The following is a 20,845-nucleotide window of genomic DNA, read 5'->3' on the forward strand; positions in this document are numbered from 1 at the left end:
ACATGCGTATTATGTTTTACAAGCTTTTATTTCACTTCATCTGTAGGCATAATTATTAAACAGTATTTTGAACACGATGCCGTACATTTTACAATGACCTTATATCATATGGGTGTAGGTATAGGGTTGTGACGCTTAGCTTTCGACCCCTACGCTGGAAATATGTGCGGCGTTTACGAGTAAAGTATCTGTATATGTGTTTTTTTTTATTGTTTACAAGTTAGCCCTTGACTACAATCTCACCTGATGGTAAGTGATGATGTAGTCTTTGATGGAAGCGGGCTTACTTGTAAGGAGGAGGATGAAAATCCACACCCCTTTCAGTTTCTACACGGCATCGTACCGGAACACTAAATCGCTTGGCGGTACGTCTTTGCCGGTAGGGTGGTAACTAGCCACGGCCGAAGCCTCCCACCAGCCAGACCTCCTCCAGACCTCCAATTAAGAAAATCTCAATCTGCCCAGCCGGGGATCTGTAGATTCGGGGATCCGGGGTTTTGTAGCTGAAAAATTACATTCACTCGCGTACTCACCTGAACCGCTCAGAAGTGACGGCATAATGCTAAGAGTTATTTTCTAATATAGTAACAGCCTTCTAAGCCTTATTCACGTTGGTTCATTTCACAGGTAATTTTTTTTCAAGGGCTTGTAGTCTAACCCCTCTCTAATTAACACTATGATACTTAAGGACTAAGGATAATATCTAATATATAAAATTCTCGTGTCGCGGTGTTCGACATTGAACTCCTCCGAAACGGCTCGACCGATTTTTATAGGGTAGGGGTAGGGTAGGGGTAGGGTAGGGGTAGGGTAGGGGTAGGGTAGGGGTAGGGTAGGGGTAGGGTAGGGGTAGGGTAGGGGTAGGGTAGGGGTAGGGTAGGGGTAGGGTAGGGGTAGGGTAGGGGTAGGGTAGGGGTAGGGTAGGGGTAGGGTAGGGGTAGGGTAGGGGTAGGGTAGGGGTAGGGTAGGGGTAGGGTAGGGGTAGGGTAGGGGTAGGGTAGGGGTAGGGTAGGGGTAGGGTAGGGGTAGGGTAGGGGTAGGGTAGGGGTAGGGTAGGGGTAGGGTAGGGGTAGGGTAGCGGTAGTTGAAAGTTTACATCGAGTTTCACGCGGACGAAGTCGCGGGCATCCGCTAGTAATTTTATACTATTTTTAATGATTACATTTATGATTATAAAATTCAGTATAAAGAACACATCCTCGGAAAAGTATGATTGCATAAAATGTTATCCGTTTGAATACGCAACTCTATAAATAGAGCCATGTTTTATAAATGTAAAAGTTATTCTCAAGATAAGTTTAATCAACACCACTAATCGCGAGCGAAACAACAGACACCGCACAATACTAGCAAGTGGACAGGGGGGGGGGGGCACTCTCATTAGACATTTTAATTAAGCCAGATCTGTCAGCTGTCCTGAGCCCTTCGGATGCCAACTGCAATAAAAATGTGCCGACTTCAGACAATCCAACTTGCTATCTGATTTAGGCAGACACATTCGACAAAAACTCGAAAACCTGTGATTTGATAGTGGTATAATATCATAATACTGCAATTACGATTCTGATTTGATCTAGATGTGCTAATTTGGGTTGATACATCGAATGAAATCATCTGGTAGAACCAAAGTTGTAATTTTCTTCCAAACAAGAGAGTCGGAAACACGTAAAATGCATTTGTAGCATTTGATCCATTAAAAAAAACAAGTTTTTTTGTTAATTGCTTAAATTCAACAATCAAATAATTCAGTACAATAACCAACTAAATAAATTATAAAACTGATAAATTCTTTGATGTCAGAATAAGAATGAAATACTGATACATCTTTTATTTATTTATATTATTTATTATTCTACAAAATATGTAATGAAATTAAGTTTGACCATAATGCAACACAAACCCCAGTTTTTTACCACTTTTACACTAGGTACTTTATTTCTTAACTACGTACATTAACAAGGCGTCCGTTCGACCGACAATGTTCGGGTTGCTGCGTCAGTTGCTATATTATGAAACATGGATTTCAAATCTTGTTGTGACGTCTATAGCAGCGTAAGGCGGCCAAAGCGCCATTGTTTGAGACTGTACCTGACTTCAGCCACTCTAATTACGAGTATTATGTTATGGATTGTACCGCGCGGCTGAGGAGCCGCCGTTCGGTCTATTGTTGTCTGCGTAACTTATCTAAGTGTAATTAGTGAATTAAGCATCCTACAGTTATTATTTCGCTACATGTCTGGATTCTTTACGGTTGATTTAGAGCTCTAAAGAACTGTGAAACTGAAAATTATCATTAATAGAAAACAACCTACAGAATGATTCTAATATGGAATATGAAGATCTACAGACCCTTTGTGGATATCATAGAGTAGGTAGGTAGTGGGTATTGTTCAGTCCAGTTCATTTAATTGTATTAGATGTCATTGTCAGCTGATACTCGATAGTCCAAGTATAATTTAAAGTAGGTATAATGTATAGTATAGTAGGAGTATGGGCTGACAAATTCTCATTCATAAAATAAATCTCAAACTCTAAATAACAATATATGAGCTGGAAGCATCCCGTAGGTACATTGCGTGAGGTCATAGGTGACTGCGATTCTATTGGCGTGAAATTCTATTTGGAAAATCAGTTCAGCAGCTAAGTCGTGAAAAGGTAACAGAGAGACGACAAACATACTTACTTTCGTACCTATTTATTTATTAATATTAATAAACCTGCATACCTGAGAATTTTCTCAATCATCTTCGTGTGTGAAGTCTGCCAATCCGCATTGGGCCAGCGTGCTGGACTATTTGCCGAATTCCTTTCATCCTCGGAGGAGATTCGTGCTCTACAGTGAGCTATATGTTGTGTTGTTAATTATGATGATGATGTGGTGAATAATACTGTGGATGACTCGGATATCCGGTGAGCCATCACATTGTTCCATTATTACTATAAAACAGACCTCAAAGTGATGTCAAGGTCGCCATGCCAGTTAACCCTGCGCTGTCTTCGCCCGCCCACTGGCATTAGCATACAAACTGTCCACTGCGACCTGACACATCCAGCTCCGAGACGAAGTGAGCCCGATTTGAATAATGCTGTTTTAAATCGACTGCCTCCGCTCCGGAAATTAAAGTACTTAGATATTTTGTACAAGAAGTTGTTATTCGCAGACCTCATTCCCTACGGGGTACAAGGGAACATGGCGCTGAAAGCTAATTTGTTTTGCTAACGTTAGCGTAGACCGTAAGGAAGCCGGATTTTACGATCTTCATTTAGTTTGACCATTGATGAGTTTGATGTATAAAAACATACATGTATATTGGATATATTTTTAAACCATAATTAAAAAGTACACGGATGCTATTTGCAAAACCGTGATCTATAATATTTATTTAGAACATTATAAGCACGAGTCTCCTCTCAGAATAAGAATGGTTAGCATTCCACCACGCTGGTCCAATGCGGATTGGCGACATCACACACGTAGAGAATTAAGAAAATTCTCAGTTAAGCAGGTTTCCTTACGATGTTTTCCTTCACTGTTTGAGACTCGTGATGGGTAATTTATTAATATGCACATGACTGAAAAGTTAGAGGTGCCTGACCGGATTCTAACCTACGCCCTCTGAATCGGAGGCAGAGGTCAGATCCACTGGGCTATCACGTATTTCTATCAGGCTCACGTGCCTTTACTTTACCGGCAACTATGCCCATAAAACCAAAACGCAGCAATACAGCTTAAAGGGAGAAATAATATTTAAGTAGGCAGTACAGCTTTCCGTAGACGAGCTCTGTTACAGTCACAAATAAATATTCCTTTCGACATCGATCGTAGATCGTTAGATGGGCCCCGGACCCCGAAGCGTCACGGAATTGTCATCGGTTTCGCAAATACTTACGAATGAAAAGTTACAACTTTCTCATTATATTCGTGTTGCGGCCTGTGTTTTTACACTTCCAAAATGATCACGAAGGCATAATTAAGGGATTAAACAAGAAAAAAACAGTAAAATTTACAGTAAAACAGTAAAAAAAGTTTTTAAGTCACAGCATGCGCTTGTTGCATACTAAGTTAAGATGTGCGTGCACGTCTTGGAGTAATCACATAACATTGATACACTATTGATTATAGTGTCAATGGCTTAAAATTGTTAATAGCAAACCAACATGTCAAGGTACAGGTTCCACCGAGTGGAATACAAACCCTGTCAAAAGATTCACATGTCCTTTTACGTCAGTACAAATTTGCCTCATTAGCAAAAATTAAAAAAAAAGTTATTTATTTCAATATTAACATGTTGTTGCATTAAAATTATTTCAATATTAACATAGTGTATTATACAATTGGATAGGTTTAGATAAGTTTAAAGTGTTCTTAGTCTATCTATTAATTGTGATAGTACTCGTATGTTCTGAATGCAAATTTAAACAACACGCGTATCGTCTGCAAAAGCCATTAACCATTTTCCCGCATCAGAAACGATCTATAAAGCTGTAAAAGCCGTCTGTTACACTCATTATTGATGTTTAGTGCACGATCCATCATTCCTCCCTCGCGCTATAAATATAAACGTAATATATTAATTAACTAATAAATCATACCATAGTGTTTTTCTGTATTAGAATATCCAAATACATGAGATGGTGTGGCGAACGAACTCTTTCGTTCGCCCACTTTAGGTTAGGCCATCTACATTCACATTCCAGATTCATTTCATATTTAGAATTCCCTCGACCGCGCATGCGTGGATATATTGTTTCGCCCATTCATTACATCTTAACCACTTCTCCATTCAACATCGCATCATCTATTTGATAGTACTTTTATTTTATATCCTTTTACAATTAATATAATCAGTTCAGTGAATAAATATACATATCAATTAAATCGTCCTCTTCATATCTATATAGTAATATCAAACCTCCATGGCGATATTGGTGACCACCGAAAATGGAACACGCAACGCAACAAAAGAAAAATCGTAACATAGCAACCGTTTGTGTCAGAAAAAATATATTCAAGACTTCAATACAGTGAAAAAAATAATGCTGAAAACACAAGAAATGTTCAAATTCAATCAAGAAAAATCGTCCATAAATGTTGCGCCCCAGCGCTGATTCAGGATCCGGTGCACTTCGACGCCGTCCACGCGTCGCTGCGCCGCCCTCACTCGCCGTTTGCCCTTGTTGCGCGGCAACCCAACGCTGGTGTCATGGCGCCCGGCCTGCCTCGCCGCCTCTACTCAACTCGTGCAGCGCCCCAGTGCTGATTTTTTTTGGCACACGGCGCGTTCCGGCGCTGACCACGCGCCGCCGCGCCTGCTGCCCCCTTGCCGTCTGCTCATTATGCGCGGCACTGCAGCACTGGTGTCTTGGCGCACTGCGCACTATCTGCGCCACTGGCTCGCGCATACCGCTGCCAGGCGCGCTGTCTCCGCGTCGCTTGCTCACGCGCGACGCCCAACTGCACTACTGATGTCATGGCCTTGCGCACAGGGTGCGCCGCCTGGCTCGCGCACATCGCTGCCCGGGGCACTCTCCGCGCCGCCACGCTGACATCATGCCGCCCGGTGCGCTCATCGTGCCGCCCGGCGCGCTTTACGCTGCTCGTCGACTCCACGTCTTTAAAGCCGTGGCTTGACGAGTCCTGCTCTTCTAGTGCATTTACTATTTCTTTTATTTTTATATATTTTTTTTTCTCTCCGTAGGGCGGTGGTGTGGCGAACGAACTCTTTCGTTCGCCCACTTTAGGTTAGGCCATCTACATTCACATTCCAGATTCATTTCATATTTAGAATTCCCTCGACCGCGCATGCGTGGATATATTGTTTCGCCCATTCATTACATCTTAACCACTTCTCCATTCAACATCGCATCATCTATTTGATAGTACTTTTATTTTATATCCTTTTACAATTAATATAATCAGTTCAGTGAATAAATATACATATCAATTAAATCGTCCTCTTCATATCTATATAGTAATATCAAACCTCCATGGCGATAATAGTAATACAGTGTGATAAAACTTTACGGTTAGACCAATGATGTTAAAAACTGGCACACAAAGAATATTTCAGCGGCGTTGTCAACGGTGCGATGACAGTGCGGCGACTGAGCTCAGGTTTGCTTATTAGCATAGTTTTAGCGTGCCGCTTGCGGTCCATGTTAAATCCATCTACTTCTTTTTTCTTCTAAAATCATTAGGATAGAGTGGGGACACACGATGCGTTGCGGCGGCGGTGCGGCGCCGGAGCGGCGTCATACATTACATAGAAATATTAGTGGCATGTCACACGATTCGGCCTGCGCCGCACCGGACTTGCAACCACCGAGACGAGGCGGGTAGGGGTGAATGCGTTGCGACGTCGGAGCGGCACCGCTCAGTTGTTTATGCGTCACAAATTCACAAACATTTACAGACTGTCCAACGCTGCTACGGCGCCGCTGCGATTAATTCGAATTAATCAATCAATTATTTCACCGCGGCTAGTTGCTTCGACTGGTCAGAAGACCTGTCTCATTTTTTGCACAAGAATCAGCCTGGCTATCCAATGCGGAAACGTAGCCAGTATTTGTGCTATCAATCCACGTGGGTATTATTTGAACACTTTTTAGGATTAAGTTAGCTTATGTTTTCAAAGTTTTTTATCCTATTGTATTCTTTCCTTCAATTAATATTTTTGGACACTGTATTTTTCTAATATTCGGTCGCTTTGTTATTCGCAAGTGTCTGATCTCGGCCGCGCCGCGTTAGGTGATTACGGCCCGTGATTAAATCCGCCTCGAGCCATTCGATGAACGTTACCCCACAAAGGCTTTTGTCTGGATTACAGACTGCGGCAGCGTTTGTGGCCAAATTCCTTGTTTGCCCAACCTACACAATTAATATTTAATTAAAGTTATGCAACTGTTGTATGTAAGACATTGTAATTTCGAAGCCATTTTGTGAAATTTTATAAACGTAGAGCTTGTTACGTTACTGACTTGGTACATATATTGGAACAATTATTGATTCTTTATTTTGCCGAAATAGTGATGTGCACTTTGGTCATAATAATAACTAGCTGACCCGTAGGAATACAGGGATAATATATACATGGGCTATCTAACACTGAAAGAATTTTTCAAATCGGACCAGTAGTTCCTGAGATTAGCGCGTTCAATCAAACAAACAAACAAACAAACTCTTCTGTTTTATAATATATTAGTATAGATCTAAGATTCGTATTAGAAACAACCTTCACCTATCTGTTTAATGGATAAAAGTGTTCTATGTCAAATTTAGTATGTTAAAAAATATAGTGCGAGTAGGTTGCCTAATAATTTTCTTTACAAACTATTATTAACTATCATGATAGTTTAGCCAGGAGTTTTTGAGGCAACCTACTCGCAAAATATTTTATTGTTTAATCTGTGGTCTGAATAGACAAATTTTGTATAAGTCTCTGTGTCTATGATTGTTTGTTTGCTCTCTCTTTGTGACCAGTAAAAGTAAAAATGGCTGCTTAACTTTTTCTTCTTTTTATAATTAAATAAAATAAAATTTAATTTTATAATTAAATAACTATCCTTATCATGTAAAAAACTAGATAAAACGACTAACGAGACATAATGGAACATCCTAATTTTGGATAATATAAGACACTTTTCATCCATTAAACAGATGGGTGAAGTTTGTTTCTAACTATCTAAGATTCGTATTGGAAACTAATATTATTCTAAACTATCTAATAGAAATCCTTCTACTTAAAGTTGTTTATGTTTTCTTAATAAAATATGCAAAAAAAGTGCACAATTTGCGAAAATTGATGATTTTGATGTATGCATGTTTGTTACTCTTTCACGCATCGACTACTGAACCAAATTAACTGAAATTGAATGGTATTGAGATAAATTATAGCATGGATTAACACATAGCCATACTTTTTATCCCGGAAAATTCATGGTTCCCGAGGGATTTGTGAAAAACTAAATTCCACGCAGACGAAGTCATGGGCGTCCGCTAGTAACCAATAACGCAAAACAATATCCTACTGAAATGTATGTGTATACGTATGAGTACATACGTCTCTTCAACATCAAAAGAATTTTCAATTTAAAAGACAAAGCAATTTTAAATCGGCTACGCAGAGTTTTATAATAAAACAAATAAATTGTCCCTAGAATAATTGCTACCTACTTCCAGTGTTTCTCCGCTCTTAGATTTATTTGCATGAAGGGTTGAAAGCAACAAACGTTTAAAAGACTTTTTCATTTACATTTCGAGGCTCCAACTGTTTTTTTTATTTAATTAACAAAAGGACGATATTAAAGTTTGCTAAGGGAGCGTTTACATTCAACGCATGCCGAAATAATCATACACCAAATGACGTAACCTTCCTGGCACACAAATTCTAAGGGATAATAAGATTTGAATTGAATCACCACAAGCTCCCCATTAACTTATGAGTTTTTGTTCTTAATTCGCCTATTCTGTTATGAATACACGTGTACAGAATTAAAAAAAAATTACTCGTGTTGGCAGTAATATTTGACCTTAGTAGCAAACTATCGGCCTCATAGGAACTTACGAGTAGAGTCACTCAGTGCGCGAGCGAGCTATGTTCGGAGTATCATTGCATGATCGAATCAGATGTGAGGAGATCCGCAAAATCAAAGTCACCGACATAGCTCAACGAGTCGGAAAGTGTCAATGGGTGTTACTTCGAAGAGCCGATGGACATTGGGGTCCCAAAGTACTGGAATGGCGACCCCACACTGCAAAACTCAGTGTTAGTCGAACTTCCACTAGGCTCAAATCTAAAGGTTTGCAGCCGCTGGATGCAGGCGGCTCAAAATCGTGTTTTTGGGAAGTCAATAAGAGAAGCTTATGTTCAGCAGTGGACGTCTACCAGCTGATAATTATGAATGATTTATCAATATATTTATTAGTATTTATATTGTGTGTCTGTCTGTTGGCAGGAGAGCGCGCACGCGGTGCCAGTGCTGGTGGTGGTCGCGCTCACAGGGGTCAAGGTATGCGACCCCGACGACCAGGTGAATATGTTGTTGGCTATATTATACACTTGTATGTAGGGCGATAACTGGCTAATGTACCAACGCATTGCCTTAACTACTGAAAGTAGCGTCATGTAAATACCCTTTTATGTAGTAGGTTATCGCTAAGAAAGAATTTTGGAAAAATAAAAATAAATGACTAATTTGGATATCAGGAGGGGTAAAGACGATGAAATATTTATCAAAAATCTTAATTACATGAAAATTTCGAGGTGACACCTTCATAATAATGTGAAAATGTTACCATAATCATAATTAATTAAGTCAAAGTAAATGTAAAATTGGTATTTCGTGAAGGTTTAAAATACCCAAATTTTTCATCATCATCAAAAGCCGATGGACGTTCACTGCTAGACATAGGACTCATAGACTTCCAAACAAAACGGTCTCGAGCAGCCAGCATCCAGTGAGTCCCTGCAACCCGCATAATGTCCTCGGTCCATGTAGGGTGTTGACCAAACAAAATTTTATACCAAGTTATTTAACTACAATTAAGATGTAATTTTATCACTTAATTGTTCATAACTCATATATAGTCTGTGTGTATCCAGAGCGTGCGCATGTCGCACGCGTTGCGGCGCATCTCGTACGCGACGTGTGAGGCGGCGCGCGCGCTGTTCGCGTTCGTGGCGCGCGAGCCGCGCTGCGAGCCCGCGCCGCAGCTCTGCTACTGCCACGCCTTCGAGACTGACACGCCCGCTCAGGTGACACCTTCATATACTACCTACTCCCTGGTGTAACAAACAGAATGTGCGCAATCCGCATGTCGCACGCGTTAGGGCGCATCTCGTACGCGATGTGTGAGGTGTCGCGCGTGCTGTTCGCGTTCGTGGCGAGCGAGCCCGTGCCGCAGCTCTGCTACTGCCACGCCTTTGAGACTGACACGTCCGCTCAGGTGACACCATCATATACTACTCAATGTGCATGTCGCTCATTTCGCGCGCGTTTGTGGAGCTCATTTCGCAGCTCTGCTACTGCCATGCCTTTGAAACCTCAGGTGACACCTTCATGTACTACTCCCTGGTCAGGTGACACCTTCATATACTACTCAATGCGCATCTCGTACGTGACGTGTGACTTGTGAGGCGGCGCGTACGCAGTCGTGGCACTCAATTTACAATTCTGCTCCTATCACGCCTTTGAGACCGACACGTTTGCTCAGGTGACACCTTCATAACAGTTGGAATGTACAGACCCACGAATGCTTAAATGGTTTAACCATTATTTTTTAACGGATGGAGAGAGCAAGTGCTCTAACTGATTTTAGGGTTTTACTCGTTGGTGAAACAATTATTGCCTACAACTTACCTTCTTGTCTTATAACACGTTGAGGTACGAGTATCAAGACTAGCTTGAAATTTCCTATTAAGACTGACTACCTAGTTCAGTTTTAATAGGAAATTTATATAGATAGACGTCTACTGCTGGACATATGCCTCTTGCATGTACCTCCAAGCACAACGATCTCGAGCCGCCAGCATCCAGGCTCCTTGCAACCCGCTTGATATCCTCGGTCCACCATCGGTTGGGGTCGACCAACACTGTGCTTTCCGGTGCGGGGTCGCTATTCCAGCACCTTGGGACCCCAACGTCCATCGGTTCTTCGAACTAGGTGGCCTGCCCGTTGCCACTTCAGCTTCGCGACTCGCAGTCTTGCTCATAACCTTATATTTTTTACAACATTTATTTTCAATAGGGTTTACGTACTTTTTACACGATAGCTTCTAAAAACGCTAAGTGTACATCGTTGATAAAATGGGATAACTAAAACCTTGCCAGTCTTTGTTAACTAGAAAACGGACAGTAATCAGTGGAATTACATTCGATTAAATGTGTGAAGGGAAATTTAGATGATGGTAAAGATAAACAAAGTATAAATAGCCAGCAATAGAAAGTTAGTAACGTAGGGAAATAGGCGTCTGCGGTTGTCCAAGCTCCGATATTGCGTTCGATATTCTAAGCGCTATTAGAACAAGTTACGAGCTTTTATTAGAACATTAACTATTAAGAGGTTACTAAAACCATTTAAATGTCTAAATCTGGATACTGTACTTAAAGTTCTTGACTTTTAGTTTTAGTTCTTACATCTATGTCTGCAACTCGATGTTATTATTTATTACTTGACTGAATATTGAAGAAATTCAATAAATAGATATTTTCTAAGATAGATATAAATTTTTTTATCCAAATCGATCAAATATCTTAACCTCTTCCTACTTATTTACCGCTTTTGTGGATACATATTTAAGTATCTTGATAAATCTTGCGATGTTCATAATGAGACTGTGTGAGTAATAAATATAATTTAAGTATCTTACTACATTATTTTGTCTATTTACAATAATCTCCAAACTGCTGAATGTACCTACCTAATTTTTACTGGTGGCGGAAAAAAATACACTAACATTGCGATGCGTCATTTTGACTCGTAACACATTGTTATTTACTATTTTGTCTAGTATAAAATAATTTATATTTTTTTAGAATTATAGGTCATTTTGATCTTGCCTCAAAGACGCCGGTTAAGGTTGGGAAAATAAGGATTTCTACAATAAAGAAGCCTCTTGAATTGTAATTATGAAACAGGAATGTGTAGTTCAACGCAAAGCTGCTCCAATGGATTAAAAGCCACCTCTACTATAGTAAATCATTTCTCATCTTAGTACTCTCTTTTTTCTAAGTAGGTAGTGGAATCTAGTTAGTGGGTAATGTTCGTTGCGTGCGGCGCACCGTTTCCCCCTCGTTTGTCTCAATTTATACCAACTACCCACCCATTACCGGCCTTGGACTGCAGTTCAGTGTTTACGATGTTGTATATTCTTACATCTAATTGAGCCTCTACCTTTTTAACTGACTTACAATAGGAGGAGAACTGTGTTCGGCTGTATGCATGTTTCTTTTAAATATAAATAAATTAATGTATTTCAACTGTAAACATCACTTTCTAGCCCCAAAGTAAGCACATATAGCCTGTGTTATGGGTACTAAGAAGATTTTATGTACATACTCGTACGTCATAGCCCAGTGGATAATGACCTCTGCCTTTGATTCAGCGATTAGGTTTGAATCGTTACGTGCATTTTAAGAAATTAAATAACAAATGTCTCAAACGGTAAAGGAAAAACCCACCCCACACCCTCCGTAATCGGAGGCAGAGGTCATATCCACTGGACTATCACGGCTTTTTAAACTATTTAAAGTTATTTAAAGATATTTTGAACACAGTTGGGTATTTTTGAACGACATGCGATATGCAGATATGCTTACATCTGCGTGTCGTGGTGTGGGAACAGACGGTGTAACAGAGGATTAGCGGCTAATTATAACGTCGCAGGGTTCCGTAATCGGCTTATAGCTTACCGTACTACTTTACCTCTTCCACGCGTTATACTGCAGTTAAGACGGCGGTTAACAATTGTATGGGTTAAATTTAGTCACGAAATCTGTGTAACAAGAAACTAAAATCCAGAAAAGATTATAATTTTTGTAGAGTTTTAGGATTGTTTACAATAAGGAACTTAAGGTAACCTATCCTAAAAACTATACAAATCATGCCCCCGTGGAATGGTGCCAAGAATACTGGCTGCATTTCCGTCCTGGACAACCAGGCTGATCCTTTGCGCAAAAAAATGAGCCCTTCTGTCACCAGTCGAGGCAACTAGCCGCAGTGAAATGATTCGGTAAAATATTTTGGCACTGCGACTCCATGGCCCAAGGGTCTCCATGGCAAAAGGTACAGTTAAGTAACTCTCTGTCAGAGAGGCATACTTGAGCCACTTACCGGTTTCAGCTCTTTCTGCTGTGGCTCCCGGTCTTGATTCTGTCTTGATTGTATTATAGTAAAATAATATACTCTCTCCTATAAGGTGGCCTGGCCTTGGGCTGTTAAAATTGACAATACCTACTTAATATATTAAATACATTATTACTTTGTATTAATTTAGCACAATTTCTCTACTTTTAAAATTAAATAAAAGCAGACGGTAATCAATCGTTATAAATGACTTCCTTACAGCCGTGATATTTCCTATAGAGTAAGGAAGTGAGTTGTTACGAAATTAGATTTAGACGCGAGCTTATAGAATACGCAGTTTTTTTTTATTTTTTTTTAATTCTTTTACAAGTTAGCCCTTGACTACAATCTCACCTGATGGTAAGTGATGATGTAATCGAAGATGGAAGCGGGCTAACTACTTAGGAGGAGGATGAAAATCCACACTCCTTTTGGTTTCTACACGACATCGTACCGTCCATCCATCTCCCATCATTTTCATCTTGATTTCTTCTCCGTCGGTGGTCCGAAGCTTCTTCTTCTCCGACTGTCGTTATATTAGTCCACTCCTATATTTTTCGTATTTAGAACTTCTTCCTTTTTCCTATTTCTCTTTTTTCCTGCGATCTTTCTCATCGTAATTGATTGAAGCAAACGGTACTTATCGTGTCGCAAACCATTGTGACTATAATTTTTCTATTTTTTATTATTTATTATATATTTGATGTATTTAACTCATTCAAATGAGTAAATACGATATTTACTCATTTAAATGACTTAAATACGACCTTTCAACTAATGTATGAATGTTATAATATGCTATATTGTTACCTTTATGCGGTAATATTATAGGTATCTCATTAATACAATGTAAGCCAAAGGCGATCGCGCATTCCAGCACGCGACCTTGCGGCGGGGCGGGAGGGGGAGGACCGAATTCCTTCCGCGGCCTTAGAGTGCAGAGCTTGGTTGCAGGCCGCCACATGCCACTGTGGGCAGGACATTCAAACGTCAATATGGCATAGCGAACTATGACGTGACATCTATTCAAAGCCAAAATGATCAGTTTTAAGACGTATTGATATTGTCCAAAGTTATTAATTGCTGGTCAATTGTCAGAAAATTCTTAATATTTTTTCATGTATTTAAAGAAACATGATTTATATAATTTACTAGCTGACGCCGCGCGGTTTCACCCGCGTAGTTCCCGTTCCCGTAAGAATAAGGGAATAAAATAGCCTATATCCTTCCTCAATAAATGGGCTATATAATACTGAAAGAGTTTTCCAAATCAGACCATTAGTTCCTGAGATTAGCAAGTTCAAACAAACCAAACTCTTCAGCTTTATAATATTAGCATAGATTCCCCTCTACTATACCAGTAGCTTAAGTTAAAAGAGAATATTTACAATAATCCAATTTTAACTTAGACCTTTTGGGTTTGAGTTCGATTTTAGGTTTAATCGACTTCAAAATAGAAATTGACTGGTTCATTGATTGTCATGACATGTTTGAACTGCGCATCTGTCGCGTGTTATATCAACGGATGGAATTAAAACTGTATTGAATGCAAATTTGTTTCTCATTAAGTTGGCGGAGGTCATCAACCGCGTCCCGCAGAAAGTTCGCCTTGCGACTCGCGGGGGAAAAGCGAAAAAAGCCTCACAGCGCACAACACAGGTGCGCCCGCGCCGCCCATTGTGCGCGCGCCGCGAGCCGTGAAGCCTTCGCGAGCGAGATGGTACTAGCTACTAGCTTCACTGAACCGAATGAGTTAGCTCAGTGACTCACGTCAATCATTTATGACTGTCTGTTTTGTGTTTTGATTATTTACGTAAGTTTGCGTGTGCATGTGTTTAGCAATTAGTTTATTTTTTGCGATGATTGAGAAATATATAACACAGCTTGTGTTGTAATATTTATAGAATTCTCGAAAGGAATATAAGGATAACATAAATATTATGGGATCTCTTGTCTAATTTCAGTAATTTAATTTGAAAATGAAAATATGAAATTAATGGTCTATAAACTTCTGATCGGCCCTCATAGTAATTTGAATGACAAAAGAATACCATACAAAAACCGGCCAAGTGAGTGTAGGGTTCCGTAGATTAAGTTAACTCTTTAATCCCATACGTAATGCACAAAAATATCGATACCGGTACCCCACACAATGATAGACGATAAAAAATTCATCCTAACTTTGCATGTAAGGAAGGAACCACAAATTTATTTTTTGTTTTAAATTTTATTTTTATCACATTATAGACGTAATGATAATACATATTACATACGCATACAAAACTTCAGTTTTTTATTTTAAATAGACTCTGAGTTATATTACAAACTTTAGGTTTTTATTTTAAATAGACTGAGTTATTTTACTGACAATTTTATGATTGCAATTAACAACGGAATTAGTATGCAATTTTCGATTTAAAATTACCTACGTTTTTTAATTTGGTGGACTATTACTCTTTAAACGCGGACGGACGGACGGACAGACAGATGGACATGGCGAAACTATAATGGTTCCTTGTGGTACGGAACTCAAAAAAGCAAAGGTTTACCAAGTGCAGAGAGTGATTTTTATATTTTCTTCAGAATAATTTGAGAAATCATTAAAAAAACCAGTCTCCAAATTAATTTTTATCTCTAGCATAGCAAATTAATACTTACTTTATGTCTATCTACAGCATCTAATTTATGAATTCTGGTGAGCTGGTTATGTTGTAAGCGACTAATGACGTAGTTCACTTCCATCGTTCGCTCGCACCAACTCTACTTTACAAGTTTACGAGAAACAAGTTCTCGGCAACGCGTTACCAGTTTTCGAGTTTCAGTTGTCAGTTGGCATCCGCGGGAGATGGTCGCCTCCATTTAGTTGACGAGTGTGTGTTTGTGTGTTGTGCGTGTGAGTTATTACCTGTTCGTGTGTTGTTGTGTGGGGTGTCACAACCGTGTCGGGGGTGCCAGGATACCCTGTGGTTGCAGGTTCCCGAACACGCTATGTAAGTCATAGCTTGATTCATAAACACCTAAAGTTTATAGCCAGTAGTGGAGCAGGCGGCTTGCGTGGCTTAGGATCGAATCCCGGGCGAAAACTTCGTGAGCTTTCGTAACAACACTGTTTAGATCTTGTGTCACATAAACATAAAGTCTATTTTCCCTTGAATATACAAAAAAAACAAATCGCAGGCTTTTCTCATAGAAATTCCTAAGCGACGTAACAAACAATGAAAGCACGGTGCAGTGAAAAACCAAGAAAAAACATACTTAAGTAGGTTGGTGAGTATGTACGCGCGGGAAGAAAGTCGTGGGACAATGTCGGGAACAATTCTATGACATTAGTTGTGTGGAGTTCACCCAGCTATTTTGGTTATGCTTTGTGGGTTTTAACTCCAGATTCTTGGTTTTATGTAGCTAATGATACAAATACTCTTCTACAACATTTTAGTTTAATCTTTTAAATATAAATGAAAGTCTGAGTAAACTTTTAAGTAATTATTTCTGTTTCTGGTGAGAACTTTAGCTCTCGCAGTAAAGTGGCCACAGAAGGCTCTCGCGGCGAAATGTTTTATTATCTTTGCAGCCTACGCTGTGCTTATTAAGCTTTTCTTAAATGTTGAGACTGAAAGAGGTTTACCTTTGTTTTAATATAACTTTTAAAACTTTCCAGGATATTTTTAATTTAGGGTGTTTAAAAAATTTTAAAAAGGTTTGATAGCTGTTTTAATTATTTTTAGTCGGTTAGGATAAAATCTAGGAGCTCTAAGATTTTGAGCTTTATGTATGTTATTTGGTGGAGAAAAAAGAATATTGGTCATATTTAATAATAGTAATAACAGCAGTTTTTATTGTTAATGTTATAATTTTCGATAATAAGAAAGCGCAAGCGTAAAGGCTTTGTTGACGTGGTGAAATTTTGTCCTACCTACAGATTTAAAATTATTACCCTAAACTATTTTTACGTCCACGATAACTTAAGATTAACTGTAAAATAAATTCTGTTGAATTTTATGAAGATAATTTACTTAATGAAATATCTCAAACTCAGCTTTTAATTTTTGCTTAAAATAAGCTGATGGTAGACATGTATAATAGTTTAAAAAGCTTTAATTACAATATTTCGTTTAGATCAAATCTTGTAACTAAATATTGAAACATTTATTTTAAGTAACATCAATTCTGAATCTTAAATGATAAGAGATCTATGCTGATGGATAAATTATTGACACAGAATAAAGATGATCCAGAATGAGTCTTTCTTTACAAGCAGTGTGATAAGCCAAGAAACCCTTGAAAAAAAAACAAACGTCACGCGACTCCTTAACATCCGCATATGGGTACAAACTTTTTGCATAATTTGTATTTCAAAATTTAACACTAACCACAATTACACTTTTGAATAAATATTTACAAATAATCAACTGACGTATTAGTTGATTATTTGTAAATATTCTACCACCGGTTCGGAAGTCTGGTTCTGCTGTGAAGAAACCGGCAAGAAACTCAACAGTTCCTCTATTAAAAAACGACACCGTCAGCCATGTTCCGTGCGCTCTATTTGCCTATTATTCTTTAATCTGTAATTATTAATTGCTTTTTTAATAGTCTCGTATTACTTTTAAATATCGTAACATGTATAACATTCGTCAACCCTAGCAGATCCTACCCTAAACTGGGGTGGTCCACCACTACCTGATCTTTTAATTATTACTGCCTTTGTTTGTACCTACCCTCACAATGGGTCGGTCCGTCGGTTGCATGTTGTTGTTACTTGGCTCTGCTTCTCTATTGTTTGGCTAAATTCACTCACTATTGTTTCCGATTTAAGTCTTTACAACTGTTCACAACATTATATTGTATTATGATTATTATTATTGCTACAAAACGGAGTTCCTGGGTTCGATATCCAGCTGGGCAGATTGAGATTTTCTAAATTGGTCCAGGTCTGGCTGGTGGGAGGCTTCAGCCGTGGCTAGTTACCACCCTACCGGCAAAGACGTACCGCCAAGCGATTTAGCGTTCCGGTACGATGTCGTGTAGAAACCGAAAGGAGTGTGGATTTTCATCCTCCTCCTAACAAGTTAGCCCGCTTCCATCTTAGACTGCATCATAACTTACTATCAGGTGAGATTGCAGTCAAGGGCTAACTTGTCAAGAATAAAAAAAATATATATATTATATGAATCGATGATATTTTGCTTACTGCACCACAGCTGTAGGATTTCGGCATAGAAAACCTGAGGCATTCCACTAGAATATAAGTGGTACAGTGGTAGGTAGCTAATGTGGTTTTGTCTGTTGATACCTACTTACCAAAACTTTTTGATAGCGTAGCTATTGTAAAATAATTCTTAAATTATTATATAGATATCACGCCATGACAAAAACAAATATAATATTTAAAAATTTTAATAAAAAAAATTCAACCGACTTCCAACTCAGAAAATAGCTTTAACTAAAAAGCAAAAAATAACATCCTACCTATGTGCTACCTTCTGATCAGTTTGAAGGCGGTGCCAAGCCAGTGTCGTGTTTTAATTAAAGCTGTTTCTGAAAGAACCACAGAAATTTTGTAGTTTAAACGTGTTTAATTAAAACATCACTGGCTTGGCACCGCCTTCAAACTGATCAGAAGGTAGCACATAGGTAGGATGTTATTTTTTGCTTTTTAGTTAAAGCTATTTTCTGAGTTGGAAGTCGGTTGAATTTTTTTTATTAAAATTTTTATTTTTTTATTTTTAGTGTTAGCATACCCACTGCGTGTGTACGGTCACAACCTATCTAAGTAGAAAGTTCTTATCAATACAAAATTATCAAGTCTAAACACAAGGTAGCTACTGTGAGCCGTCGAGGATTTCTCTTCACTGTGCTTCGTCTTCATCACCAGACCCTTAATACAGTCGCAATCCATCTAGGTGGAAAGTTCTCATCAATACAAATTTATCAAGTCCAAACACAAGGTAGCTACTGTGAACCGTCGAGGAGTTCTCTTCACTGTCATTCGTCTTCATCATCAGACCCTTAATACAGTCACAATCCATCTAGGTGGAAAGTTCTCATCAATACAAATTTATCAAGTCCAAACACAAGGTAGCTACTGTGAACCGTCGAGGAGTTTTCTTCACTGTCCCTCGTCTTCATCACCAGACCCTTAATACAGTCACAATCCTTCTAGGTGGAAAGTTCTCATCAATACAAATTTATCAAGTCCAAACACAAGGTAGCTACTGTGAACCGTCGAGGAGTTCTCTTCACTGTCCCTCGTCTTCATCATCAGACCCTTAATACAGTTACAATCCATCTACGTGGTAAGTTCTCATCAATACAAATTTATCAAGTCCAAACACAAGGTAGCTACTGTGAACCGTCGAGGAGTTCTCTTCACTGTCCCTCGTCTTCATCACCAGAACCTTAATACAGTCACAACCCATATAGGTGGAAAGTACTCATCAATACAAATTAATCAAACCTAAACAAAAGGTGACTGCTGTAAATCCTTGACGAGTTCCATCGTCAGTGTTTCGGCTCCATCATCAGACCAACTCCAAACCTTCATAAAGTTGTAGTGGTTTAAAATACCTTATGGAAACACTAACAAACGTACTAGCCGCCTCTACAACTTTCGAAAGTTCCCCTCAATTTCTCCAGGATGCCATCATCAGATCCTGACATGAAAAAAATGGGACCACCCTGGAAGTAAACCCTACAAAACAAAAAAAGAATTTTCAAAATCGGTCTATAATTGACGGAATTATCGCTGGACATACATAAAAAAAAAAAAAAAAACATACATACAGCCGAACGTAGAACCTCCTCCTTTTTGGAAGTCGGTTAATAAAAATAACATAATAAAGTTATAATATTACTCTCGGAATCCTTTATATAATTTATTAATACTAAGTAGATAAGTAGGTACCTACCGTGCACTATTGCACTGTGTTTCTTAATGGCTTTGCTCAGTAAAATTTGTCTATTCAACCAGTGGTAGAGTCACTACTAACGGACATACATGACAATTAAATAATGTTGATATTAGTTAAAAAAATATTTTTACTTTATTTGGTGTTACGTTTTTGTAACTATTTATTTCTGTTGATAACTTCTCGTCATATTTTGGAAGTAGTTGTGTAAATGAAACCATTAATTATCGTAATGTAGGGGTGGTTGCGTGATGCGCGTACGTACCTACTTACACCCCATAGATCGAACAATCGCCATGATTAGCCGCACAAAAGCACAAAGCACAGAATATAATGCACAGATGCACAGAGCGCATACAGCAGGGCGCTGCGGGAAACAATGAGCCCATCAAAGGGAATGAGTGTTGATAAGGCCGTGCGCACACTGTTCGGACAACTACTACTTAGGCCTCATTCGCACGAGAGTTTAAAAAGCGATGCGTTAAAACGCAGCGTTGGCGGGCGTAGCGAATAATATAAGTTTACTTATTTTGGTGTCGCTATAAAGAGCATAAAATGCTCTTAGAATTATTAGTGTTTCAATGTGTAACGTTAAATATAACTTATGAAAAATGCTCAGTCACCTATCTAAAATATACCAGCAATTAGTCAACAATATCCTACTAATATTATAAACGCGAAAGTTTGTATGGATGTTTGGATGTTTGTTTGGATGTTTGTTCCTCTTTAACGCCGCTACTACTGAAGCGATTTGACTGAAATTTGGAATGGAAATAGATTTTACTCTAGACTAACACATTGGCTACTCTTTATCTCGAAAAAATCCATGCTTTCCCGAGATTTGAATGATTAAGAATGATTTTGATGATATGAATGTTTGTTAATCTTTCACGCCTCGACTACTGAACCGAATTAGCTGAAATTTGGTATTGAGATATATTATAGCATAGATTAACACATATGCTACTTTATATCCCGAAAAAATCCATAGGTCCCGAGGGATTTGTGAAAAACTAAAATCCACATGAACGAAGTCGCGGGCGTCCTCTAGTGACTAAATAAAATTAAAGTAAATCTCATTTATTTCAAACAA

At 38.8% G+C, this 20,845-nt stretch overlaps 1 protein-coding gene across 1 annotated transcript in view; it reads left to right on the forward strand.

Annotated features, from left to right (window-relative positions):
* The window catches only part of LOC112053496 (uncharacterized), a 136,382-nt gene that overhangs the window by 73,398 nt on the left and 42,139 nt on the right, over positions 1–20,845 (forward strand). Inside the window, exons 3-4 of the mRNA XM_052884549.1 lie at positions 8,956–9,030; positions 9,603–9,755. Coding sequence (XP_052740509.1) covers positions 8,956–9,030; positions 9,603–9,755 — 228 coding nt within the window. The remainder of the gene's footprint in view (positions 1–8,955; positions 9,031–9,602; positions 9,756–20,845) is intronic.

The sequence above is a fragment of the Bicyclus anynana genome, chromosome 12, assembly GCF_947172395.1.
Source record: "Bicyclus anynana chromosome 12, ilBicAnyn1.1, whole genome shotgun sequence".
Taxonomy (NCBI): Eukaryota; Metazoa; Arthropoda; class Insecta; order Lepidoptera; family Nymphalidae; genus Bicyclus; species Bicyclus anynana.